We start from the raw sequence: 27,976 nt of genomic DNA, 5'->3' as shown, positions 1-27,976 counted from the left end.
GCAAGGAGCGGGGCGGCTTGCCGCGCATGCGCAGGCGGAGTCTGCAGAGTGGTGCCGTGGCGGCGGAGGAGCACGGCACGGTCGGCCAGCTGGAGATGTGTGACGTTGTGTTCTGAGGAGCGGCCAGCGGCGCGATGGAGCGGGCCAGGTCAGCCGTGTGGTGGGCAACACTTTTTTTTTTTTTTTCATCCTGAACTTCCGGAACTAGAAGTATTTCAGTATTTACTGGGGATCTGGGCTCTGAAATTCTTTGTTCGGTGGCCAGATAGAACAACTTCTGGAGGCTTGGGTCTGGAGTGACTCTCCCGACCATGTCTTGTCAGGTCCTGGGGGTATCTGCACCGTCATGTTGTGCCCCCTCAGATTCTCTGGGGTGGCCCTTTGTTCCTGTGGTTGAGGCCGCGACCACGGGTGGCCACGATGCGACAGGCGGGGGAGGGCGGGGTCAGCAGTGTCCACAGCAGTCGTGAGGCGGCAGTAGTGCCGTGTCCTCGGAGGCGCTGCTGTGTGGCAGCAGCGGGAGGGAGTGGTTGAGGTGGTCCCCACGGCAGTGCTGAGGAGGGGGCGACGGGGTGGCCGCTGTTGAGGGGGCAGCCGAGAGCCCGCGCTGCCCGTGGCGGGGTCCCTCTGTGGCCTCCGTGTGTGGGGATGGTGGGGTGCCGGCGACGGTGGGGCTGCGGAGTGGCGGTGGGGGCTCAACAAAGCAATCTTGCAGCGTGGCCATTGGGACACTGGTAAGAGAGGGTTAGCGGGTGGGGGCGGCCATGTGGTTAAAGAAAAGGGAGAACTGTTCAGTGTTACCGTAACCCGCAGTGCTCTTAGAGATTGAATATTGTGGCAAAACTACCCTGTCCCTAAATTGAAGGGGTGGCTGCAAAAATGTCCGGTCCTAATATACTTGATTCCTTTAAATATCTCACATTTGTGAGCTTGGAATAAGAGGAGGGATGTGGTATTCACAGCTCATCTAATGCATCTTCTGGAGGACCTCCCAGGCTCTGGGATGTGACAGCTAGAGGCATTTTTCGTTCGCCTGCATTTGCCCTGCCTTTGGAATGAGACTTTCGAAGGCCAGCTCAGGAGTGTGGGGGTCAGTGTCGCGTCACAACCTTTGTGCGGCTCTGCAAAGATGGCGGCAGCCGCAGCTGTGCGGTTCTGCGCAGGCGCGGAGTGGGGGTGCAGCCCTCCCCTAGGTGCCGCAGTGGGGGAGGGGCGGTCCTGCCACCTCCAGCCGGGAGTCTGCGGCGCCCTCCGGAGAGTGGTGCGCAAAGCAGGAGAGGCGGACCGGGGAGGGGTGGGCGGCTGCCGCACCCTGGTGCTGCAGTAGGGAAGGTGTGGGCTCGGGGTGGGCAGGCGCGTTAGTGATGATACCGCCTCTTCCGTGCACTGGCGGAGGGGATTTGTGCAGCTTCCGCTTTGCGGGGTGGCCCGCCACCACCTACACCTACGTGCCCCGTCCCTGTCCCTTCCCTGCTCTGCTGGAGTACGCTTGGGGGAGGAAGGACACAGGTTTGCGCAGCCTCTGACTTGTAAGTCACCCCTTCCCTGCAGTGCCGTGGTGGATTGGAGCAGGTAGGCCAGAGAGTTGCACAATTTTTCCATCCTGTGCCTGCCTGTAATGTCAGGGCAGCTGCACTGTACCCCTGGCCTTCTCTTAACTTTTAAGGGAGAGGTGGGGGCTTGGAGGCCAAGAGAAGTGAGTGCATTCCGGGATTCACTACGCTGCTTAAAAAACAGCCTCCATCACTGGTGCAGGAGCTTTTTCAGTTTTGTTCATTTGCCTTAGGTGGTACTGTGAGCAGTCTTAATTGTTCACTATATTAAGTGGATTCAGTTAGCCTTTTAGACAACTCTCATCCCTTTAATCTCTGATTTCAGTTTTCCAGATTATATAATTCCATAGCTACACTTCCCTTACCTGGCTCTCCTATTTCTTGATCGCTCGATAATCCATTGGTGATGTTACCTTTATAATTTCCTTAAATCAGGGGATCAAGGCTCCTCTAGGACTTTTAGGAACTGAGGTCTATGAGTTGTTTGTTCAAGGAGAACAGCAGAGAAGAATGTAGAATGTGAGTCCTAGGTGTATCTGGGATTAGTGAATTCTTTCCCTTAATTGGACTTTTTAAAAAATTTGGGAATATATTTGCTTTACAATATTGTGTTAGTTTCTGCTGTACAGCAACTTCATAGTTGCTAATGTGTTCAGTCATGTGTGTACATATCCCCTTCCTCTTGATTTTTTAATTATTTTTGTTCCATTTTTGAAGTTGGAGCTGTTATGAATATTCACTGAGAAGGGGTAATTAACAAAGTAACTATTCCTGTATCATGATTATTGTATTACTATTCCATACTTTGGTTTGGGGGGACACTTTTAAGGATTTTTCCTTGCAGAATTTTGATGTGTTTGCCTTTTTTACTCATTTATCACCAACAGTACACCTGCTTGTGTGCCCAGTTAGAATGTAATTAAGGGAAATGTAAATTAAGCTTTGGAAGCTTTGTTCTGGAATTGTTTATTTTCTAGTAGCTCGAAAAATAGCAGGACTCTGGTATTTTGTGATACTTATGATTTGCATTTTTTTTTTTTCTGCTTGTAGGAAGATACTACTTCAAATATGAACATCTGATCATTTGGCCCTTTGCGAGATGAGAGTGCATCATCCTGGTCCGCCATTTTGTAGTCTTGCCCTCTGACTTAGGACCTCAATATGGCGGACCCTGTGGAAAGACCTGAAGTTTGAAGGTCTCTGTCCTGCCTTTTGAATATTTGGCATAGTACCACAGCTTTTTGAGAATGGGAAAGGAATATGAGCCCTTTCTGAAGTTTAGAGCCAGGACTGTGTGTTGCTTTCTAAGGCAAGGTACTTTGAACATGAGTTGTAGATGGTTGAGGCATCATCCTTCACTAATAAGAGTGGGCAAAGAAGTTTTATTTTCTGGTTCCTGGGTGCTGACTGGCTCAGAAATCTTTTTGATTCTAAAGGTTTTGTTTTTGGAGGCACTGATTTTCGTGTTAGTGGGGAGATCACACACTGGGATTACCTCACATTATCTTTGTGTCTTTTAATTTTTATTTTTCATTCTTGAGGTCTTAGTCATGGAGTTATTACTTTTTGGGGGGAGGTGTAAGGAATCCTGAATATTTGATAGACAATTAGGCAGGAACAAACCCTATCATATCTCATCATCTTTTGCTTTTTCAGTTTATTTTCAAATTTGTTGTTATTTTAGTTGCTAACTCGTGTTGTGACTTTTTTGGGACTCCGTTGTTGATAGCCAGGCTCCTCTGTCCATGAGATTTATTAGGCAAGAATACTGGAGTGGGTTGCCATTTTCTTTTGGGGATCTTCTCAGGGATTGAACCGGAATCTCTTGCTTGGCAGGTGGCTTCTTTACCATGGAGCCATCTGAGAAGCCCATACTTCCAGATTAGTATTAATTTTTAAATGAAAGGGATTTTGGAGTGAAAAATTAACATTGTGTACATGGAACATTTTTTACTCCTTAAATGCTGAATTTTCTGAAATGAGTTGGCTTCTGGGTTGGAAATGCAGTTAGGGACATTACAAATGTACATATGTGTGTTTAGAACAAAGTTCAAAATAAAGCTGCTCGTCACTGATTTTGCATGTAGCTTTAAAAATCTTTGAAAATGGAAAAAGATACCTTTATATACTGATACTTTTCTCAATTGAACACAGACCTTCAGGTTACATAAAGGAACTGAATATTTTTTCTGAGGGGTGGGATGGATAATGGGGTGTTCTTAGTTAAGCTTCAATTAATCATAATGGGTGGTCAGTGACAAAGCAGAGGTCTATGGCAAAGCAGAAGTTTATAATTCCTTTTACTGTATTAATGTATTAGTAAATATGTTTGAAACTACCATCTTGTGTATCAATATTTCATCCTTTTTTATGACTGAATGACATTCCATTGTATGGGTATACCATACCACACCATAGTTTGTTTATGCATCAATCATTTATACTTTGGGTTATTTCTATTTTTGGCTATTACAGCTAACACTGCTAGGAACTTTCATGTTCAAGTTTTTATTTCACGCCAAGCTTGGAGTGGAAATACTGTATCACATTTTAATATGCTCAACATTTTTAAGAAGTGCCAGAGTTGTGTCATTTTTCATTTCTCCAGTTTCTCCACATCCTACTCTTGTGGTTTGAAGTGGCGTTTGTGGTTTTGATTTGTGTTCTCCTAATCCTCATATTGAACATCTTTTCTTGTGTTAAGGGAAATTTTTATCCTTCTGGAAAGCTGTTTGAATCCTTTACTCATTTTATTTTTTGTAATTCATTCATTTATTTCATAGCCGTGCTGGGTCTTCATTGTTGCACAGGCTTATCTCTAGTTGTGGTGAGCTGGGGCTATTCTCTTAAGTTGCAGTGCAAGGTCTTCTCTTTTCTGTGGCTGCTCTCATGGAGGCCGGCTCTAGGGCATGTGGGCTTCAGTTGTTTCTGTTCTTGGGCTCTAAGGCACAGTCTCCAAAGTTGTGGTGTAGGGACTTAGCTTTATGGTCTGTATATGGGATCTTCCCATACCAAGTATGGAACTTGTGTCTTCTGCATTGGCAGGTGAATTCTTTACCACTGAGCCATCAGGGAAGCCCCCTTTACTCATTTTAAAATTTTTTGTTACTATATTATTGAGTTGTAAGAGTTCTTTATATCTCTCTAAAGAGTTCTCTATATCTGGAGGAGGAAATGGCGGCCCACTCCAGTATTTTTGCCTAGAGAATCCCATGGACAGAGGAGCCTGGTGGGCTACATGTAGTCCATGGGGTCGCAAAAAGTCGGACACAACTGAGCGACTAATACTAATACTTTTTATATTCTGGATAAAAGACTTTTCATCCCATACATAATTTGCATATATTTTCTCCCATGCTTCTCATTGTTTTTCTAAGTGTCTTTTGAAGCAAAGACTTTTCACTTTTGGTGAAATCCTATGGATTCCTTTCTCCATTAGATACTTTAGGCATCATAATCTAAGAAAGCATTACCTCATCAAAGGTCCAAAGGTCAAGGAGACTAGCAAAGGCATTTTTTTTTTTAATGATCTTTTCTACTGCTTGATTAGAACATTAAAGTTTTTGAAGCAAATCCGGGGTTATTCGTAAACTATTTTGTTTATTTTGAATAATCTAATATGAAACCTAAAATAGCATGGGTTCAGGAAATTATCTTTTGGAATGTGTCCTTTGAAATCTGCCTGTGAAATACTACATTGTATGACTTGTGTAAAATGCCTTTCCTTATCTCTGTTTTAAGTTGACATTTTAAAATTTCAGTTCCTGTAGTTTCTAGTCTGTGACCCAAGTGCTGAACAGATTTCCTGTTCAGATCCCTTGAGCAGCCATTTTGTGAGCTATTCTGCAGATTATATTGTCAGTGGCTTTTTTTTTTCTTAAGCATTTTAAAAATTTCTTGTTTCTCAAATCCTAAGAAGGAAGCATTCACACAAGACATTTTGTAATTTAAATTTTGTACTTTATTGCACTATACACAAGGATATCAAAATATTTTTTCAAATCATTTTTGGAATCGTCATTTTTTCGGGGGCATGTACATTTATTTGTATGTAAATATATAGTGTTATATCTGTATATGTGAGTATATGTAGGAATACACAGTTTTGCTTAATTTTTTGATATTTTCCCATTGAAGTTTTCTGATGTCAAGGGGAATCTAAAGGGAGAAAGTAGTTTTGGGCTAGATTCTGACCATTGATGGATAAAAATCTTTTAATATTTAATTCCACGTTTGTCAGTTTTATTGATTTGTAATTGGCATATATCACCATACCTTGCTTTAATTAGATTATATGGAGTTTAAAAATTCCATTTTACTAGATGTATGTATAACCTTTAAATAAGTGATTATTTCAGAAATTGATGAAGTCTGTAAAACAAATCCCCTTTCTACCTCAGGGACCGTTTACACTTGAGACGGACTACAGAACAGCACGTACCAGAGGTGGAAGTTCAAGTCAAACGTAGAAGGACAGCCTCACTGAGCAACCAGGAGTGAGTACAGTCAGGCCCTGAGAACTAATTTAGGGCATTTTCAAATTGGAATAAAGTATCCTGCCACAGGGAATTAAATGAATTTAATTAATGAAAGAAACTTGTGCATGTTATATTGATATACTAAAAAAGCAATTAAATCATCCATAACCATGTTGTCCTAACTTAACTTTTGCTAAAATTTTAGTAACATGTATTTCCTTTTTTTCTGTACATGTGTAGGTAACATGGTATGTTCATAAAGTTTTACCTCCTTCATCATATTTATATTAAAATTGTTTCAGCTTTATTATTTGTTACACTTTTGTTGTGCTTGCCAAATGTTCTGTGCTTTGAAGAGATGTAAATTTATGTATTCATGTTTGCTTTGCAGTCTTTAGAAAATTTTTAGTTAGTGCGTTTGAAATGTATACATTTTTCTCTTAATTTAGGATATGAATGTGTTTCTAGAAGGAGTATTTCAATTAAAACTATATTAATATTTCTAAAGAGTCACAACTTAGCAGCTAAAACAATAATAACGACATGATACATACTGAATATACATTGGGTCTTGTGCATTTTGTTATTACCACAAATCTTGATAGTTTCAGTGGTAGAATTGTTTTTCTTTTCTAAAGCTGTTATTTTTCAAACTGTATTGCTATTACTATACATGAATATAATTTTCTCATAAAACATGTAACTTTGAGATACACAGTGAGTATCAAATCTCACTAGTCCATTTCCATCCCTGTGTCTCCATAGAGATAAATCCTCAGGTAGTTCTATCTCTTATCATTTCAGACATTTTAATACTCATTCATGTATACATCTATGGAGTGTGTGTGTGGGGAGGCATGTTTGTTTATATACAGAAGATTTATTCTGTAACAATATGCCTTGGGAGTCTTTTCATGTCAGGTGTTCTATAATAACATTTATAATTATCTTACTAATGGATATTTAGGTTGTTTGCATTTCTTAGTTATTGCAGTGAAGAAAGGAGCAGTCAATCTGAAAATAAATATTACAGTTGTCTCTTGAATAATGAGGGAGTTGGGTTGCAATCCCCTGCATACGCAAAAATCCCAATGTATCTTTTGAGTCCCCCCAAATTGAACTGTAAATGGCCTCTTGTTGACTAGAAGCCTTACTGATATTGACAGTTGACTGACAACATTTTTATGTTAAATGTATATCTAAGTATATTTTACGTGTTCATGACATACCTAACTTCCTTTTTTTGATGTTTCTAGGCTCTGGTTTGTCTGCAAGTTTTTCCAAATTGTCAAAAAATAAATAAAATCCCCAATATATTTATTGGGGGAAAAAACACATATAAGTAGACCCACACAATTCAAACTCTTGTTTAAGGGTCAACTGTTACCAATAATTATTTGTAATTTATTTCACTCTTCAAATATGAAGTTTTTTACAGAAATTATTATACAACCTGGGTAGCATTTTGTATCTTATTTTTGTTATTTGCTCACTTAATATGTGGAAAAATTTCAGTATTTTGCATATTTAAAATTATTGACAAGGCAAAAGATTTCTCCATTTTCCCATGTCTGTTTTACTTTTCAGAGTTCATTATTCTTTCCTTTATTAAATTTTGAAAAGGAATACTTTGAGTGAATATTTTATATAATTTATCATTTATGATAGGCATTTGCCTGTTTTCTTTTACATGGTAATGCCATTTTTTTCCTCCCCAGAATCTCTAGAAATAACTTGAGGTAGATTAGAGATTGTGGCAGAGGTATGGGTGGAGGAGATTTCTTGGGAGAGGATCTTTGTTAGTGAGTGAAGGTTTTGTTACATTTGTTATATTTTATTAGAGCCTTTATCCAGTGTAACATCAGTGTGAATCATCAGTATAACAGATGGTCATATGCTAATCTTCTGAAAGCCTGCTTTAGGCTTCATTCATTTGTCTATATCTATGGAAATAGCTTTATTGCTTTTGAAGAAGAGACAACTTCGTTTTCCTGATGTTTGTTGTATATGTTATGTATAAATACTAGGAGGTGCTGGACTAGAATCTGAGGGTAATTTTGAGTTGGAAAAACAAGATAATCTCCCCAACCACCTTTGTCCACTTTGATAATAGGTGGATTATAGGAACCAGGTAAGCAGTATAAATATTCTGTTCTCTAAGTCCAGCTGTTAAGCTGAGCCATCTTCCATTCCGTCGCTCAGTCGTGTCCGACTCTTTGCAACCCCGTGGACTGTAGCCTACTAGGCTTCTCCGTCTATGGGATTCTCCAGGCAAGAATACCGGAGTGGGTTACTGTTTCCTTCTCCAGGGGATTTTCCGGACCCAGGGATCGAACCCGGGTCTCCCGCATTGGAGGCAGGCGCTTTAATCTCTGAGCCACCAGGGAAGCCCAGCTGAGCCATCTAGTTAGCTTTAACACTGGTGTGATCCCAGAGGCCCACCATGAATAACAAAGACACGCCTATCACTTATTAAAGGATTAGAGATTACCTTCTAGGAACCATGGACAAAGTCCAGCCTAATTCTTTATGTTGTTGTTCAGTTGCTTAGTCATGTCCCACTCTTTGCGACCCCATGAACTTCAGTTAAAAATCTTATTTTAAAAATTATAGAAATAGTGGAAAACCATTTATCACAGTCCCATTTTCAATTCTAGCTGTTACTGAATATTTTCATACATATGTACTTATCAACTGCCTGCTAGTGCAGGAAGTAAGAGAAGTGGGTTCTATTCCTGGGAAGATCCCTTGGAGGAGGACATGGCAACCCACTCTAGTATTCTTGCCTGGAGAATCCCATGAACAGAGGAGCCTGGTGGGCTAAGGTCCACAGGGTCACAAAAAGTTGGACACAACTAAAGTGACTTAGCATGCAGGCACGTACTTACCAATGAGGGCAATTTGTTGGCTGGTGATTTATTTATGCTTGTCTTGTTAGCCAGCAACCTGTGTAATTTCCTGTATATCTCATTCTCAGGATCAGATTCATAGCCAGATAGAGTCCTACTCATAGGTAGGAATATGTTGAGTATTTTTCCAGAATTCCCTGATAACTAAAGGGTGGTAGATTTACATAATCTGAGAGCCTGAGTAGCTTGGAAGTTCTTTGTTTTGGTTAGTAACTTCTTGTCAGCATAAATAACTATCTTAAAATGTCTCACTGGAAATGCCTTAACCAATACCCTACCTCCCTAGGGTTTAAAGAGTTGTTTCCAGATTAGAATTGTTTTTTTTATAGGGCATTTTAAACCAAAAGAGCTCTTGTTTTTTCTTTTTTTTTTAAGTTCCTTAGTGATATCAACAAAGAGGGTAAGTATCCATCAGTTCTTGTACATTGCTATGTGCAGAGAGTCTCCTCTTTTATAATTTGTTCATAATGTAATGCTCTGAACCTTGATGAGGATTAAATGTAAGGGTCTTTTCATGTTCGCGTTGTTAACTATATAGACAAATGTCTTTTCATTTGTCTGTTTTGTGCTCTTGTCTTAGGTGTCACCTGTACCTGAGGCGATCTCAGCAGCAGCAAGTACCTGTGGTGGATTTCCAGGCAGAACTGAGACAGGCATTCTTAGCTGAGACACCAAGAGGTGGTTAAAGCAGTATTGGAACACCAAGGTAGCTGATTTCAAGAGAAAAATAAAAACAGGTTATAGCTGATGAAATCATGATCAGGATTAAACAACTAATTAAAGGGTAGGCTGTTTGGAGGTCATTTAATTATTTGGGATATATTCAATTTTTTTCCTTAAAGGCTTCATACAAATATAAACACAAAACAGTTTTAAAAAGTAAAAGCAGTACCTTAATGCTCTCACCCTGAAAGACTTCTGTTATGAGTTACTTTGTAGACATTGTAGTCTTTGCTTTTTAGGTAGTTTTATTCATATTTAACTTGTACTGCTTTTCACCTTAACATAAGAAAAGTATTTCATTATAAATAGTTGCTGAATATCCTGCTAATGTGTTTTGTAATTCCTTTCTGTGAGGACTTTATTTTTTCTGCTGGTAGTTTGAAATGAAGCTTTAGTGAATTGCTTTTTGTAAAACATTAGATAGGATAATTTCCTTGGATATGCAGATGTAAAAATAAATCAAGGAATTTGAAATTAAGGTTCATGTTCTAAATTATATTACAAATTATTAGTCTTTATTGCCATGAGAAAGTGTAGTGCCAGGTACACTTTTAATTTTCTTTAATTATGTCAACTACATATAATTTATTTCTATTAAGTTAGAAATACACATCCCATCCATTAACAGATGAGAAGCTAAATATTTTCCCAGGCTTATTTACTACTTATTTTTTGTTTTCTTTTCTCATATTTTGTTACCCATTTGTTTGAATTATCTGACAGTGTAACGAAACTATTAACCCATGATTTGTCAGTGTTACGTAGAAGTATTTATGTGTCTTTTTTTGTTAGTTTCTTAGATTTTTAGGAAATTGTTATTAATTTTGATTAAATATTTTATTTTTCCTTTTTTTTTTAAGTTTAAGATTTGAATGACCTAAATTCAAAGGGTTTAATATGTACTTTTCAGAAACTAAGAGAGGAAAGAAGTTTATAAATGCATTTTCTTCTAGATTTTCTTTATTTCTATTTCAAAGTATAACCCCACTACTCAAATTAATTAGGCTTGTTTATGGCCATCATTTCAAAAGGAAAAATCCTCCCCTACTGAATTCTTTACCCAGCATTCTCCAGTAATTGCCTGGACTTGATTGAAAGACAGTAGAACTGATTTCAGACAGTGGAATCTGGTAATTGTCCTCCGCTGTCCCCCAGAGTAAGATTGTTTTTACATGAATAAGTGCATAATTGATTTTTTAACCAAGAAATTTTTGGCCCTTTGTTATAGTTTATATACTCTTGCAAGTTCCTGTATAGTATTATTTAAATCATTATGATCTGCAAGTAGAGTAATCTAATTTTCTAAGTTTTAAGTGCTGCTGCTGCTGCTAAGTCGCTTCAGTCATGTCCGACACTGTGTGACCCCATAGACGGAAGACCACCAGGCTCCCCCATCCCTGGGATTCTCCAGGCAAGAACACTGGAGTGGGTTGCCATTTCCTTCTCCAATGCATGAAAATGAAAAGTGAAAGGGAAGTCGCTCAGTCGTGTCTGACTCTTAAGAGACCCCATGGACTGCAGCCTACTAGGCTCTGCCGTCCATGGGATTTTCCAGGCAAGAGTACTGGAGTGGGGTGCCATTGCCTTCTCCCAAGTTTTAAGTGCTAGTTTCATCTAAATAGTACTAGTTAACTAGAATTATTTTACAGCAGGAGTTGGTAAAGTATCTGACTCATTTATTGCCTGTTTTTGTAAATAAAATTTTGTTATCACAGAGCCATATCCATTTATTTACATACAGCCCATGGATATTATTGACAGTACAGTGGCAGATGGGAGTATTCATGACAGATTGAATGGCAGGCAAGGCCTACAATATTTCTTATCTTTCCCTTTAAAAGAAAAAGTCTTCCAGTCTCTTAGAGAACCACTTTCACAGATGAACACATAAGGTGGAGCCAGTAGGGGAGTGTTGGTACTATAGAATGTGATAAAGGGAAAGGTATTATAAGGAAAGTAGATGAAGTAAACATTACAGAGTAGAGAATCAGATGAATTTGGCAATAAGGGTCTTGTTAAAGTCTTCTGTACGTGTAAATGGGTAAAGACATTTAAACAATTGATATGTTTTCTTTTTCATTGTAAAAATGGAAAGCATATGAGTGATAGCCAAGAAAAATGGGAAAGTAAAACCACAGATTTTACATAGCCATGTTTCAACCATAGTGGCATTTTTAAAAATTTTCTTTCATTTTACCCATTTGCTTTTCTTTTGAAAACACAGTTGTAATCATGTGTTTAAACTATTCTACTTATGTATATCATTACTGTTCCTTCATTTTATTACACAATTCTCAATATCATTTGTAATGAATAAATGATGGTCCCTTCATGATTTACTTTTCCTTTGTACTTGTGTTTTTTTTCTCCTATTTTCCTATGCTATTATGAATATTCTGCATTTTTAAGATATTGTATATTAGGTATTTTAAATTTATTAGGATGAGGATTCAGATTGTGTATGCAGGGTATAAAAATTAGTAAGTTCTTAGAAATGTTTTGTTATGTTGCTTTCTAATAACATCATAAGCAGTATTGATTACCATTGAGAATAATTCAGTTCAGTTGCTGTTATGTCTTGACTCTTTGTGACCCCGTGGATTGCAGCATGCCAGGCTTACCTGTCCATCACCAACTCCCGGAGTCCACTCAAACTCATGACCATTGAGTCAGTGATGCCATCCAACCATCTCATCCTCTGTCGTCCCCTTCTCCTCCTGCCTTTAGTCTTTCCGAGCATCAGGGTCTTTTCCAATAAGTCAGTTCCTTGCATCAGGTGGCCAAAGTATTGGAGTTTCAGCTTCAGCGTCAGTCCTTCCAGTGAATATTCAGGACTGATTTCCTTTAGGATTGACTGGTTGGATCTCCTTGCAGTCCAAGGGACTCTCAAGAGTCTTCTCCAACACCACAGTTCAAACGTTCAAGAATAATTACTACATGATAATTTCTTAGTACCACCTTTGATGTCTCTTTTTTTCCCCTTTGATAAATAAACACTTTCCAAAATGGAAAAATTGTTTTCCTCTGGTTTAACTGGCATTGCTTTGTGGATTAATAGTTTCCACTTACTTGTGTTTCTCATGTTAGATTTTGCACATTTTTTTTTTTCTGTGAAGGGTCTATTTTACCAGTTGAATGGGAACTAATACTATACCATTATTCTGTGACTTCTCATTTTTTGTATGTTATTTGTCCAAGTCTGACCATCAGATCTTTTGATTTCAGGAAGCTTTACATGTTTTTATAGTTTAATCATTTCAAAGTTCACCCTTTTCAATAGTTTGAGAGCTTTTCTTTCTGAGGAGTCCCAGGATGTAGTCAGGCCCCCTGGACCATTTATTTGTTGATGTCTGCTTTCATCAGGAAATTTATTATAACTGCTAATTCCTTAGTTCAGTGTAATATTGCTGCTCTTGTTTTCTTTTTTTCCTCTTAAAGCATTATGTTTTTCTTTGCTGTGGAGATAAAATTTGATCATTCTACAAAGTAATATATCTCCTTTCCCTCATAAGGATTCATGATTAGAGTATGCTGAATTTACAAATGAGATATAGCTTTCTAAATTTTAAGTCCATCTCATTAAGAGAAGCCCATTCTTAACCTCTCCAATTAGTCAACCCCTATTCTGAGTGAAATGTTATCTCCTATTTATATGGATTATTTTATACATATTACATATCATATTTATGTCCCCAGTTCTGTAGGTCTCCAGTTCTTTAGTCCATGACTCAAATCCCCAGATGCATTTTTATACATGGTAACAACATGGTGTGGGAGGAGTTTGGAACCTCACAAGTTAGATGGACAGATACAGGCCTGACTGGCTTCCTTTTGTGTTCTGATCCACTGTACCAGGACATCTTTGTTTGTATTTGTTGATCTCTTAATAGCTAAGCTGTCTGAACCTGGTTTGGTATGTGTTCACTGAAATGCCAAGCAGGATAAAACATTTGGAATGGGTCTGATTGGGAAATCTGGACTCTGAAATCTTTTGACACTTAAAGATAAAATCCCTGTCTCTGAATTACAAAGTTTCATTGGAGAGGTGACTGACTACAAATTTCCACCTTAAATGCACATTTGATATTGGTTCCCACTGAGAAGTGAAAGTGTTAGTCACTCAGTCATGTCTGACTCTGCGACCCCATGGACTATTGCCCACTGGGCTGCTATATCCATGGAATTCTTCAAGCAAGAATACTGGAATGGGTAGTGATTCCCTTGTCCAGGGGATCTTCCTGACTCAGGGATCGAACTCAGGCCTCCTGCATTGCAGGCAGATTCTTGACTGTCTGAGCCACCAGGGAAGCCTGTTGTATTAATCTTTATTTCAGAAACCTTTCTGTGATTACATTTCTTTACTTTAAGTGAAATTTTGAAAAGCCCTATCCAGCCCTGTTTTTTTCCCCTGGTAATCACTGTCTGGGAGAAGGCAATGGCGAGCCACTCCAGTACTCTTGCCTAGAAAATCCCATGGACGGAGGAGCCTGGTAGGCTGCAGTCCATGGGGTCGCTAAGGGTCGGACACTACTGAGCGACTTCACTTTCACTTTCACACATTGGAAAAGGAAATGGCAACCCACTCCAGTGTTCTTGCCTGGAGAATCCCAGGGATGGGGAAGCCTAGTGGGCTTCCGTCTATGGGATCACACAGAGTCGGACACGACTGAAGTGACTTAGCAGTAGCAATCACTGTCTGTCTCATTGTCTAGTAGCATGTCTCCATTTGGGAATAAGCACCAGGAATACTGTCTTATTGAACATTCAGCTGCTTTTGTTCTTTGGAGGCACTAGTGGCAGTAGTAAATGTAATCTTAGGAAGGTTATTTGACGGTTCAGACAATTTACTAAATAAAAACAGCTTTATTGTGTATGTTTTATATACCATAGAATTTGCCCAGTTATAAGCAGATTGTCATTAACAACCATTGCCACACTTCCTTTTAGGGTTTTCTATTGCCCGAGTAAGATCCCTTCGTGCCATGTAATTCATTCCCCAACTCCACCCCCTATTTCAGATAACCACTTAAATTACTTTCTGTCTCCATGGATTGCTGAAGATCTTAAATCTCAGATATACTATCATAAAAGTGGAAATTTCTAGTGGTTCAAACATATACCAAGGTTTCCTGAATTTACAGACTGCTCATTTATAGAGAATCCTGTCAGAATTCAGAGCATTTAAATTATAGACCTGAAACTTTTCATGTGAATTGGGATTAAAATTACATTTGGGAGTTTTCCTTCCTCTGCAATTTTCTGGAAGAGTTTGAGCAGGATAGGTGTTCTTTAAACTTTTGGTAGAATTTGCCTGTGAAGCCATCTGGCCTTGGGCTTTTGTTTGTTGGAAGATTTTTTATTACAGTTTCAGTTTGCATGCTTCTGATTGGTCTTCATATTTTCTGTTTCTTCTTGGTTTGGGTTTGGAAGGTTATACTTTTCCAAGAATTGGTTCCATTTCTTCCAGCTTGTCCATTTTATTGGCATGTAATTGCTCATACTATTCTCTTATGACCCTTTGTATTTCTGTGTTGTCTGTTTTAACTTCTCCTTTTTCATTTTTAATTTTATTGATTTGAGTCTTCTCCCTTTTGCTCTTGATGGGATCATCAGTTTTGTCTTCTTACAGAACCAGCGTTGCAATGAATTTTGTTATAGTCTCCATTTCTTTTTCATTTGTTTCTTCTCTGATCTTTGTGATTTCTTTCCTTCTGCTAGCTTTGGGGTTTTGTTGTTATTCTTTTTCTAGTTGACTTTAGGTGTAACATTAGGTTGCTTATTTGATGTCTCTTTTTTCTTGAGGTAGGCTTGTATATCTATAAATTTCCCTCTTAGCACTGCTTTTATTGCATCCAATAGATTTTGAGTTGTGCTTTCACTGTCATTTGTTTCTAGATGTATTTTGATTTCTTTAGTGATGTGTTGGTTATTCAGAAACCTGTTGTTTAACCTCCATGTATTTGTTTTTTATAGTACTTTTCATGTGGTTGATACTTAATCTTATAGCCTTATCAGAAAAGATGCTTGAAATGATTTCAATTTTTAAAAATTTACCAAGGGTTTGATTTCTGGCCCAGGATGTCATCTATCCTGGAGAGTGTTCCATGTGCACATGAGAAAAAAGTGAAGTCTATTTTTTTTTTTGGATGAAATTCCCTGTAGATATCAATTAGGTCCAACTGATCCAATTGTATCAGTTAAAACTTGTGTTTCCTTATTGATTTTCTGTCTGCATGATCTGTCCATTGGTGTGAGCAGGATATTTTAAGTCCCCTACCATTACCCTGTTACCAAAATCAGACAAAGATGTCACAAAAAAGGAAATTACAGGCCAATTACTGATGAACATAAATGAAAAAATCCTCAGCTAAATGCTAACAAACAGAATCCAACAGTGGGCTTTATCCAGGGGTGCAAGGATTCTTCAGTATACACAAATCAGTCAATATGATTCACCATATTAACAAATTGAAAGATAAAAATCACATGATCATCTCAGTAGATGCAGAGAAAGCCTTTTACAAAACTAAACACCCATTTATGATAAAAACTCACCAGAGAGTAGGCATAGAAGGAACTTACCTCAGCATAATAAAGGCCATATATGACCAACTCAGAGCAAACGTTATCCTCAGTGGTGAAAAACTGAAAGCATTTCCTTTAAATTCAGGAATAAGATGAGTCCACTCTCACCACTGTTATTCACTCTCAGCACGCTTATCACTATCATTCAACATAGTTTTGAAAGTCCTAGCCATAGCAGTCTGAGAAGAAAAAAAAGAAATCCAGATCGGAAAAGAAGAAACTACGTTTATTGAGGGTAGGTTTGACTTACAAAAAGAGCTGCACAAAGGATGCATGGCAGTTTGCATGTGGAGAACAAAGCTTGGGAGAGAGATTCTAATTGTCATTTTATTTTATTTAGAAAACCTAATACCCTCCAAGTTCTCTTTAAAATGTATTGAACTGACACCAAATTTTACTAATTGTAGGGAAATACTGCCTCTACATTTTACTATACTTACTGAATTATTTGTATAACTTCATTAAACTCTCTTCTAATCTATTATAGTTTTACACACCATTCTTTTTTTTTGATGATGCCATAGATCTTAACCACTATTTAAATGATTTTATTTTCACATAAGAAAATAGATGATTGTAAATTATTTAACCAGCTTACTGTTTGTAAATCTTCTCTATTGAAAACAATGGATACAACAATCTTACTTGAAATGTTTGCATTATTGAAAGTACAATTATACTAGATTTTGTTTATGATACTGAATTACTTTTATATGTAAAACCAAATTCCCATTCATAAAGAACATAATGTGTGTGTTTGCTTCTTAAATATAATTAGCAGTTTGAGACCACTTAATAGTTTTGGCTAGGTTTGGTTCATACTTATTAGAAGCATTTTCTTAAGTGTATCAGGGGGAAATGATAGTATTCTAATGCTTGTTTCTTTGATTACTAAGAAAGTTGACTGTGCACACTACTTACTCAGTAGTTGTATGTTGCCTTTTAATAAAGGAATCTTAAGCAAGTAGGTGATAATAAATTACATTCTTAGTGAAGAGAGATTTCCTAGCATTATTCTGAAGGGACTTTGGCTTGGTGCAGAGAGGTAACATTGAGGTTGAAAGCATTTAGGTGGTTTAGCCAAGGAGAAAATCTGGGTTAACTAAGGAGGAATTCAAATGGAGAAACTTCCGTTCCGTCGCTCAGTCGTGTCCGACTCTTTGTGACCCTGTGGACTGTAGCCTACCAGGCTTCTCTGTCCATGGGATTCTCCAGGCAAGAATACTGGAGTAGGTTACCGTTTCCTTCTCCAGGGGATCTCCCCGACCCAGGGATCGAACCCGGGTCTCCAGCATTGGAGACAGATGCTTTAACCTCTGAGCCACCAGGGAAGCCCTTAGGAATACCAAAATGTTGAAGTTCAGATTACTTGGTATTAATTTGTGATCAGAGAATCAAACACCTTAAAATAAGGATGGAAAAAGAATATTACTTTTTGGAAATATTAATAGAAAATTAAGCTTATTTTTGAAACTTTTAAGAATTTCTGTGTATAATTACATTCAACAAACTGGTAACTTATAGGTGTGCAAAAAATGGGAGATAAGGTGATCAAATAGTGAAATTTGGTGTTTAATTGGTGGGTATAAGAATGAAAGGGGGTTATTTTGAGTATCTCAAATAGTACTTTTCATGCAAGATTTTCTGCCTGTTTTAACCATGGTAGATGTGGTGCAGCTTGATCATGCTTTCCTCTGCAGGCTCCATCTACTGTCTGAAGCTTCTGCCTCAGCTTGCATTGTTTGTAAGAGAACCTGCGTCATACCTTTATCTGTAGCCTTCCCTTAGGTCTTAAGGATCCTGAAACTTTCCTGTGGACATTGAATTTGGTGAAACAGCAATCATGGTAAGATGTTTATTAGGGTAGAGGGGAGAGAAGCTACTCTCTCAATATATTGGATTTGCAGAGTGTGGGGTGTTTTGGGCTTCTTAATAGGGAATTAATCTACAGTGATGATACCTTATTGCATTGCCCAGAAACTGGAGAAAACCTATATATGTTATCCTGTTATAGAGTTCTTGCATTGTGAAGAAAAACAGAAGAGAATTTTTGATCATATTTACAGTGGTGAGGGATCACCTGCAGATGGGGGACTCAAGAGGTCAGATTTCAATAGATTGAAAAGTCTACTTTGAAAATGGATGGTCCAGCAAAACCATAGCTGAGGAATAGGCTTGGAATCAGTGGGGGAAAAAAATGGAGGTCTTTGAGGCTTGATTGGCATAAAGGAAGCAGTCCAGAGAGAGACAGCATCCTGATCCATTCTGTGGGGTTTTTTGAGTTTAGGTAACCAGGAACATGCATTGGGAAGGATATCCAAAGGAACTGAAAACTAGTTTTTGAGGAATGAGAAGAATCTTAGATTTTTACAGTGGTTTGGGTCTTCCAGAGGTCCACAATATGTAATAGTATTTCTGCATATTAAAATTTCCGTGGAGTGGTTACTTGGGATGAAAATCTTTTTAAAAGGTGCCTTAGTGGCACCTTTTTTTAAAAAAAATTAAAGTTTGAGGAACACTGATGAAAGTTCTGAATGATAAAAGAGGTGGGGTGTAAACTAGGATAGAGGCCTTTAAAAGAGAATTGAAAAATAATACATTGTGTTTACATCGGGTTGATGGAAACTGCAAAGTTTTTGATGGAGATAGGAATTTCCCACCAATTGTCTAGGTGTCTAGTGGGAAAAGAAATAGTCCTCAGGATCAAGTACTTTAGGAGAGTGAGATTTGGGATTAAAATTGGGAAAGGACAGGGATTAGAATGATGGTATGCTAAACTGGGTTTGGGAATCTATTCGGGATGTCATATATTTAGGGCAGTGGAAAACTACATAGGGATTCTGAAAAGGAGGCCATTCCATAGGGGAGTGTAAGTGGTCCTGCGTCCAAATTTAGTATCCTAAAGGTAGGGTAAGAAAAGATTGACTGCGTGATGTTTTTGTTAAGAAAGTAGCCAAATTTGGATTGGTATAGGAGTGAGGAAGAAACAGGAAAGGGTTAGAAAGTAGCTGCAGACAAAGTGATGACTAACTCTTATCTTACTCCTTCCAGACTGTGGGAAAGAGTAGCAAGATGCTGCAGCACATTGACTATAGGATGAGATGTATCCTGCAAGATGGTCGTATCTTCATTGGCACCTTTAAGGCTTTTGACAAGCATATGAACTTGATCCTCTGTGATTGTGATGAGTTCAGGAAGATCAAGTAAGGCCACTTTGGGTTTGGGCAGTGGGGTCCTGAGGGAGAGGCAGAACAGTTTAAGAGTAAAGGAGGGTAAAGTAAGTAGTTAAGGTACCTGCTGAAGGAGGCAGGAAAAATGGCAGTCCTCTCCTGGTCTCATCTCTGAATTGGATCAACCTCCCAGTATTAGAGTCACTGTATCCATACTACTCTTTTAATTTTGAAACTACAATTATGAACTAAAACTGAGGAAAAAAGCTGTATGCTACTGTCAGAATAACAATTTATGTTTATTTAGAAAATTGAAATAGAAGGAATCGTAAGAGTCACAATTACTCTTCATGGTTGAGTTGAAATGAGAATAGTTCAGGCCTGGTCTAGCAGTTGTTCAGCCAGCCTCTTGTTTTGTCTGATCTTGCATGTCAGTGTTGATTTGGCATCAGCCTCTAACCTCCCTTGCTTATTTGTTTTGGGGGCTTGTCCATGCTCTTTCTCCAGAGATAACTTCTATATGCTTGTGCCTTACCTGCGATGCTACCCTCTTTTCACCTGTGTTTGAGGAACTTCCTTTAACAATAAGAGTGTGGCACTTGAGAGATCCCAGAGGCATTATATTCGATTGACTTTTCATTCAGAGTATTTGGTTCAGTGCTTATAATATCTCTAGATGTTCAAAATGGTTTTGTTTCAGGCTTTTATCTAGGGGCAGAATTTACATTGACCACTGGCTTGATTTCTTCTGTTCCCACAGTTACATTGTCCAAAAATTTAATTTGACCACTTCACTTAGAATTTTCTGTATGAAGACAAAGGTGATGATAAGTTTTGCCTGCCTGCTGTACACGTCTGTTCTTAAATCTTAATAGAATCCATAACATATTCCTTGTCTTTTCGTTTTTATTTATTCTCAATTTTCTTCCTGCGTATGAAGTTGGATCATTTCAGAAATTCTAGATGATGAATGCTAAGTTAATGATCAATGTTAAGGTTTTGTTTAAATAATCTACATTTTTACTGAAAAGGATTTTAAAAAATTACAACGTTGATAAACACTAAAGACAATTGAGAGTGCTTTAGGTATATCCTTAATTTATGTCTCATTCTTCAGTAAGTTTTAGGGATAATTTCACCTAAATAAGGCACTATCTATATGGTAGAAGCTGTATGCGTATATGATTTTTGTTGCTGACACATGAGGACATTAGACTAACAGGTTCAAAAAGTTTTCAAAAAGATTTCCCCTGATTATATGCATACATACTCAGTCACTTTGGTTGTGTCCAACTCTTTGCCACCTCATGGACTGTAGCCTGCCAAGCTGCTCTATCCATGAGATTCTTTTGGCAAGAACACTGGAGTGGGTTGCCATCTTCCAGGACTCAGACCCACGTCTCTTATGTCTACTGCATTGACAGATGGGTTCTTTACCACTAGCACCACCTGGGAAGCTGCTTCCCATGGTTATATAGTATGTGGTAAGTCTTGGAATAAGCAGGTGTCTGCTATTAGGCTGTCATTGTCTGTTGCTGTTCTCATCCCTTATTTCAGTTGTCTGTCATCAATATTTACTTATTTAGTGAAAAATTATTTAAATCCCATCTTAACATGAAAACTTGAAGTTTCAATGTTGCCTGTCTTCGAAGTCTTAGCCAGTGTTGATCACCTTATAATGATCTCTTTATAATAGAAATAACTGAATTACTGTGTAGTGCATTAGAAAATAACGTAGTGTTGTAGGTCAATTATACTTCAAAAACAAACTCAGAAAAAGAGATCAAATTTGTGGCTGCCAGAGGCAGGGGGTGGTGGGGTGAATTGGATGAAAGTGGTTAAAAATTACAAACTTGCATTTTTATTAACAGTGCTTTATGTTGTATAAGAAAGTTGTTAAAAGAGTTTTCATCACAAGGAAAAACATTTTTTTCTTTTGTATCTGTAAGACATGATGAAGTGCCACTAAAATTATTGTGGTAGTCATTTCATGAAGTAAGTTAGTCATTATAAAGTTAACAGAGTACAGTTTGTCAATTATATGTCAGTAAAACTGGAAGGAAAAAGATAAAATTCCATGTTTGCTATCAGTAAAGACCCTTATGCTGGAAAAGGTTGAGGGCAGGAGGAGAAGAAGGTGACAGAGGATGGGATGATTGGATGGTATCACTGACTCAATGGGCATGAGTTTGAACAAACTCTGGGAGACATTGAAAGGTAGGAAAGTATGTTGTGCTGCAGTTCCTGAGGTCACAGAGTCGGATGTGACTTACCAGCTGAACAATAGCAACAACTATTAAAAGAATCCTAGCAATGGCAACCCACTCCAGTGTTCTTGCCTGGAGAATCCCAGGGACGGCGGAGCCTGGTCGGCTGCCGTCTATGGGGTCGCACAGAGTCGGACACGACTGAAGCGACTTAGCAGCAGCAGCAGCAGCAGCAATGTTATTTGCATCTGTGTTTCACAAAGAAGAAATCAGTTTTGCTATAGTGTAACACTGAGGGAATATTCTGGAAGTTTGATGTATGGTAGGAAAAGAGCTCACCTTTATATATTCAGTCTAGTTTTCTTTGTTTTTGTCACAACTCAGTAACTGAGCATGAGTATCTGGGCATGGATTAATGTCTTGATACATAATTATAAAAATGTTAGTGAGTCGATCCATAACTTAATCGTACTAAAATTTTCTTCCTATTTATAGGCCAAAGAATGCTAAACAGCCAGAGCGTGAAGAAAAGCGAGTTTTGGGTCTGGTGTTGTTGCGTGGGGAGAACTTGGTTTCCATGACTGTGGAGGGACCACCCCCCAAAGATGTAAGAAAGATGTTGGACAGGACAGAACATTAATGTGGGAGGGAATCACATTATTTGAATTATTTGCTAAATGAGCGTACAACAGAGACAAAGTACACTATCCCATTGTCAAAATGTGCCTGGCACTTAATGTAAGTTTTTGTTTCTCTATAATGGGAGATTAAGCATGAGTTATTCTAGGTGTTGACTACAATCTAGTTAAGTGTAGGAGTTGTTGATTTATTTTGTCTTGATAGGATTGTGAAAATATATGGACTCCCAATTTGACTAGTGTACATCTAATCTGTAGGATGTTTCTCTTGATGCTATTTTGAATAGAACCTCATGAGATAGGTTATATGGGAAAATGTTGAAAAGAGGTAATTATTTAGGAATGATTATTGGTAGATAGCTTTCATAAATTTGATTTCTTATTTAGGAATAATTATTGGTAGATAGATTTCATAAATTTGATTTCAAGCTATATATGTATTTTTTTGTTTCAGACTGGCATTGCTCGGGTACCACTTGCTGGAGCTGCAGGGGGCCCTGGGGTTGGCAGGGCAGCTGGCAGAGGCGTTCCAGCTGGTGTTCCAATTCCTCAGGCTCCTGCTGGATTAGCAGGCCCTGTCCGAGGGGTTGGGGGGCCATCTCAACAGGTGAGGAACCAGGAGAAGTTTTTGTTATTGAGAGAAAGTACCTGAAATCTGATCCTGAGGAGGTTGAAAAAACTGAGTGAACATCTTGTACTGTGTAAAGCAGTATATGCTGTAGAGGGAAGAGAGGTACAAATACACATTATGAAGCCACCACGATAGCAGTAACTCAGCACTGTTGATGAGCAAAGAGGAATATGGATGGATAAACCAGAGCTGAGAATGCAAAGGGCTGATGAGGTTAAGAACAGGCATGTTCATTTTAAAGGAGAGTGTGATAGTGGCGATAATGTGCCAAGATGTTTTTAAATGAGAAAAATTGGAGAAGTGCAGAATTGCTATAATTACTTTGTGTTTAATAAATAGTGTATGATCAGCCTTGTATTTTTCGTATTGGAATGTTGTGAGGAAGTGTTTACATTTAGTGCCTATCTGTGCTTGCTTTCTCAGGTAATGACCCCACAGGGAAGAGGCACTGTAGCAGCTGCTGCAGTTGCTGCTACTGCCAGCATTGCTGGAGCCCCAACTCAGTATCCACCAGGACGGGGGACTGCACCTACACCTGTTGGTCGAGCAACCCCACCTCCAGGTAAGGAATCGATGGAGAATTTGGTTCTAAAAAGAATTCTAAAATAATTTTTTTCTTAGATACAGATGCGGATCTGTGAAATAAAATGATGACCAAAGCACTCTTTAAGAAGATACTGAATTAAGGCCCAGCCTAACTCCCTAACTAGGAACTTGGAATATGTTTTCACTTTTGGCCATTGATTTTTAATGAAAAGCTATGGACTCTTGAATTGGGATGGTCTGCTGTAGCAATGGTCAAGGAGAAATTTGTTCTTTACTTAGTACCTGTCTTACTTCTTTAACTATTATCGTATGCTTTATGCTACCATCTTAGCTGATTTATGTGCCTTTTTTTCATGCCATTTTTCTTTCTAGGAATTATGGCTCCTCCACCTGGTATGAGACCACCCATGGGCCCACCAATTGGGCTTCCTCCTACTCGTGGGACGCCAATAGGCATGCCCCCTCCAGGAATGAGACCCCCTCCACCAGGGATAAGAGGTGAGTGAGTATTAATTTTCTCAGTGGTACTAGCCAGGCCCCTGAATATTTGTCTATTTTTTTATGATCTCATGGAATTTTGCTTTTTCTTTTCAAGGTCCACCTCCCCCAGGAATGCGTCCACCAAGACCCTAGGATACTGTTGATCCTTCTTAGTCACTTTTTGTCCTGCAATGCAGCTTGTGAAATGTGTGAAATGTTTGTGAGCTTTTGTCCCCTTTGCTCCATTAATATTAGCTAATAAATGCATAGAGCAATTAAACTGTGAGGTACTGTTGTACATTTTTTGCCTTTTGATGTTTTTTAGAGGTCAGAGTTAAGATTGGGATTTTTCTGGTCTTGAAGTTATTATGGATGAGGTAAATCCTGTTAACCAACTCTAAATAATTTTGTCTTTATGTCTTACGGTAAAACAGTTGTGATACTTGTTTTAGCTTCACAACTTTGACTTTGTGCACGGCTGCTATCACATAATAAACTTTATACTGACCCCTATACTTTACCATGCCATATATACTTGAAGGAAAGTAGGGATGTGATGCCTTGTAATGCTATCTATAGAAGGAAACTGATAGTGAATTAGATTTTGTTTCTTCAGTCAAAGTATTTGAAATAAGGAGGTTCTACCTTCCTTGCAAACTTATTTCAGTTGATGAGCTTTTTGGACATAGTATCCTTGTGCCTTTCTGGTCAGAAAGACAACATGATCCTGGAGTAATCATCGTTCCCTACCAGTGAGTAAGTATTTACAGATTTTTAAATGAGCGGTAGAGTGTGGGTCCTGGGAACTTGGGAGATTGAATTCAGAGACAAGTTGTGTTATTTAAAATATGACTGACACTTCCTTTAAATTTTCCTTTTTGGCTGCACTGTGCAGCATGTAGGATCTTAGTTTCCTGACCAAGGATCAGATGCACAACCCCCTACATTGGAAACATGGTGCCTTAACCACTGGACTACCAGGGAAGAACCTAGTTGACTGTTAAATACCAGTTACAATCATATCCAGCTGCATCATTTAGTGATGTATGGGAAGTTCAGAGAAATAGACAACATCTTCCAATTAAATAATTAACGAATGCCCAAAAATCTAGGTCTATTTAGAGTTGATATGGAACAGTGAAATCTCTTAAGGAAGAGGTTGGAGGTTTTAGGTTTTATGGCTAAGACAATAAATGAGTCCTTATTGATTGTAGGAATTAGCTTGGTAAACATCACAGTTCAAGATTGGTAATAACTCCTTAATAATTTAAGACTTATAGACTAATTTGTCTTCTGCTTTGATTTTATCAGCAGAGATTATATCTGTGTTGCCTTTTCCAGCTTTTAAATCATGGTCTTTCAAGTAACAGTCTCTGGAAGAAGAGGGGCATTCAAAAATGACTACAGGTGCTGGCCTCAACTTTATATAGTCTATTCCAAAGTAATTTTTAAGATTAATGGCCACTTTCAGGTAAGGAACAAAAGCAGCCAAGCCTTCCTTGGTTTAGGAGATTTTATAATACATGTGATACTTAGAGTTTGTAAATGTTATAAAGAAACTTTGTGATAACAGAGCCCCAGGTATTTGGATCGCTGTAGGCAAAACCATTCTCTTAGGAGAAAATTGACCCTGATACATATGACAGATATACAACCCTCATTTTTTAGAGAAAAAGTATGTAAAGAGTAATTTTCTGAGAAGCCTGCTCTCTGGATCAGCTTTAAATAATTTGTGGTACTTTTTTTTATCTTTGGAAAGAAAATACGCATCCTTGTATGGATATACTGGTGTGCATAGCCTTTAGATATGCATATTTGAAGACTCCGTTCAGTCTGTCTGTTCCCTTGTTCAGTCGTGTCCGACTCTGCGACCCCGTGGACTGTAGGCTACCAGGCTTCTCCGTCCATTGGATTCTCCAGGCAAGAATACTGGAGTGGGTTACTGTTTCCTTCTCCAGGGGATCTTCCCGACCCAGGGATCGAACCCGGGTCTCCTGCATTGGAGGCAGACGCTTTAACCTCTGGCCACCAGGGAAGCCCCTATTTGAAGACTACTTGTTCTTTAATCTTAACTAAAGATGGCCTCTTGTGGAAGTTAGAGGTGAATGGCAAGAACCCTGGATTATGCAAAAAGCTTACTTTCATTATTTTTGTTGGTGATCATGGTATTTTTCTCTGCTTAGAACTTGATTTTTTTTTTTTTTTTGAGAACTCTTCACTGTAGAATACATACTAAGAAAACTTACATGTAAGAGAAGTATGGGTATTTTGTTGTGGATTGCTATATCTGCTTCTACAGAGTTCTTTTGTGGTCACATACAAATACCAACATAGTTTTCAGACACTCATGGAAGTAAATACTTGGTGTCCCTAAGAGTTTCTCCTACATACCTGCATTTGAATGAGTGCATGTTTCAACTAAAACATAGTTGGACAACAATGTCCTGGTTTCCTGTTCACATTTACTGTAATTTAATGTAATTTACTGTAATGTTCACATTACATTCACTGTGGCTCCATAAAGATATACATATTATATAGCAATATATATTTTTATTGTAGTTTACAGTTTTCAGTAGAATCCTGGGACTTTTTAAAATTGAAGTAAGAATTTGGTATATAATAATTATACTACCTTTTTGGTTTTGAGTTGTTTGTGGTATTCTGTTCGTATGTGTAGGCAAACTGGACTTGGTATAGAAGCATGTCAGATGTGACATAGTTCCCTGATTCCATAGACTCGTGGGTACTCACTCGTGTAATCATGTCTAATTTTAGAAGTCTTGTAATTTTTCCCAACTTCATTAATAGTAATAAGTAATAAATGGCATTGTATAATTTTAAAGTACACGATGTCTTGTAATATGTATATATTGTGAGAAGATTACCACAGTAAGATGAGTTAGCACATCTATTGCCTTACAGAGCTATTTTTTTGGTAGTAAGAACATTTAAGATCTATATGTAAAATTTGTCATAGCAGATTTTAAGTGTACCATATATTAACTGTAGTGACCATGCTGTACATCAGATCCTTAGAATTTATTCATCATATAATTGAAAGTTTATTATGTTGGATCTGCATCTCCCCATTTCTTCTACCCACTAGGCCCCTGGCAACAATCACTATGCTAGTCTTTAGATTTTTTAGATTCCACATTTAAGTAAGATAAAATATTTTTAACTTTTGTAAACAAAGCTCATGTTTTTTATAGGTCTTTACTTATAGGAGTAACCTATGGGGTTATGTGAAAATGGTAGAATTTTCAAAATCCTGCAAACATCAGAAAAAAACACTTCATTGTGTTAATTTCAAATAAGACTTATTACTCATTTCAGCAAATAGTTACAAACCTCTATTGTGTTATGAAATGTTCAGATACATATTATTGAGTTTATAATACATTGTCAGATTCTGTTTTATTCATCTTTGCATTCTATTGGGGTGGGCCATAAATATAAAAATGTTCAGAATTTGTATTTTCTTAGATAAAGCAAATCATCTTATCATGGCTTTTTTTTTTTTTTGTCTTGAAACTTTTTCAGTCACCTGCAGTGCCTTTTTACCCACATAATTGATGACTCTGAAAAGAAGAGAGAATTTGGTTACTGAATATTCTGATGTGTCAATGTGGATCCTACCCAGTAATGTTGCACCAAGGTTGAAAATTTTACTTAACTACATTTAGGACAGAAAAAATCCACAACAGGTAAAATAATCTTGTTTTTTTAAAAAAGATCATATTGCAGAGGCCTTGGCTAGGTTTATGATGACATAGGACCTTGTCTGAACATGATGATTTCAAAATTTGAGCTTAAAAGGACACTCTGAAATCTAGTCAATGTGCCTCAATAGACTTTTCAGAGAACATTATTCTTGGCAGAAAATGTTGTCTTGACATGTGAAAGCTGAATAGCTAGAATTGGCAGGTGTAGTACACTGTGCCAGTTCTTCAGACATCCTTTGTTTTCTTTTCATAGATTTTTGTAATTATTTTCTTTTTTTCTTCCTTTTTTATATGTGCACGTATATATATGTGTGTGTGTGTGTGTGTG

At 38.0% G+C, this 27,976-nt stretch overlaps 2 protein-coding genes and 1 non-coding gene across 7 annotated transcripts; all 3 read left to right on the top strand.

The window, feature by feature from the left end:
- SNURF (SNRPN upstream open reading frame) lies at positions 1 to 12,002 on the top strand. 3 transcript variants are annotated; one of them, XM_088829765.1, is made up of 3 exons: positions 1 to 148; positions 5,954 to 6,049; positions 9,521 to 12,002. In XM_088829765.1, exons 1-3 carry the CDS (start codon positions 135 to 137, stop codon positions 9,624 to 9,626), a joined length of 216 nt encoding a protein of 71 aa, XP_088685891.1. In that variant the 5' UTR covers positions 1 to 134; the 3' UTR covers positions 9,627 to 12,002. The 3 variants fall into 3 exon arrangements, with proteins under 3 accessions (XP_088685891.1, XP_088685890.1, XP_088685889.1); XM_088829764.1 differs by having other exon boundaries at positions 31 to 160; XM_088829763.1 differs by lacking the exon at positions 1 to 148 and adding an exon at positions 513 to 734.
- On the top strand, positions 9,521 to 24,204 carry SNRPN (small nuclear ribonucleoprotein polypeptide N). 3 transcript variants are annotated; one of them, XM_088829725.1, is made up of 8 exons: positions 14,117 to 16,483; positions 17,949 to 18,094; positions 19,300 to 19,451; positions 22,121 to 22,232; positions 22,718 to 22,870; positions 23,318 to 23,456; positions 23,813 to 23,938; positions 24,036 to 24,204. In XM_088829725.1, exons 2-8 carry the CDS (start codon positions 18,092 to 18,094, stop codon positions 24,071 to 24,073), a joined length of 723 nt encoding a protein of 240 aa, XP_088685851.1. In that variant the 5' UTR covers positions 14,117 to 16,483; positions 17,949 to 18,091; the 3' UTR covers positions 24,074 to 24,204. The 3 variants fall into 3 exon arrangements, with proteins under 3 accessions (XP_088685852.1, XP_088685853.1, XP_088685851.1); XM_088829726.1 differs by lacking the exons at positions 14,117 to 16,483; positions 17,949 to 18,094 and adding an exon at positions 9,521 to 9,646; XM_088829727.1 differs by lacking the exons at positions 14,117 to 16,483; positions 17,949 to 18,094; positions 19,300 to 19,451 and adding an exon at positions 9,593 to 9,724.
- Positions 24,205 to 27,682: 3,478 nt separating this feature from the next.
- LOC129550816 (small nucleolar RNA SNORD107) lies at positions 27,683 to 27,756 on the top strand. Its single transcript, XR_008684945.1, has one exon. It is a non-coding gene; the product is annotated as a small nucleolar RNA SNORD107 (small nucleolar RNA).
- The last annotated feature ends 220 nt before the right edge of the window (positions 27,757 to 27,976 follow it).

This window comes from Moschus berezovskii, chromosome 21 (genome assembly GCF_049115385.1).
Source record: "Moschus berezovskii isolate FMDL1 chromosome 21, NW_MosBer_1.0, whole genome shotgun sequence".
Classification (NCBI taxonomy): domain Eukaryota; kingdom Metazoa; phylum Chordata; class Mammalia; order Artiodactyla; family Moschidae; genus Moschus; species Moschus berezovskii.
This window is presented reverse-complemented; position numbering and strand designations above follow the sequence as displayed.

Bases quoted from the DNA above. Each gene is read 5' to 3' on its own strand.
- SNRPN (XM_088829725.1), top strand. The intron at 22,233-22,717 runs GTAAGAAAGATG...TTTTTGTTTCAG, and splicing joins AGGGACCACCCCCCAAAGAT to ACTGGCATTGCTCGGGTACC. The intron at 22,871-23,317 runs GTGAGGAACCAG...TTGCTTTCTCAG, and splicing joins TTGGGGGGCCATCTCAACAG to GTAATGACCCCACAGGGAAG.
- SNURF (XM_088829763.1), top strand. From the start codon at position 649: ATGGTGGGGTGCCGGCGACGGTGGGGCTGCGGAGTGGCGGTGGGGGCT. The intron at 735-5,953 runs GTAAGAGAGGGT...TTTCTACCTCAG, and splicing joins GCGTGGCCATTGGGACACTG to GGACCGTTTACACTTGAGAC. The intron at 6,050-9,520 runs GTGAGTACAGTC...CTCTTGTCTTAG, and splicing joins GCCTCACTGAGCAACCAGGA to GTGTCACCTGTACCTGAGGC.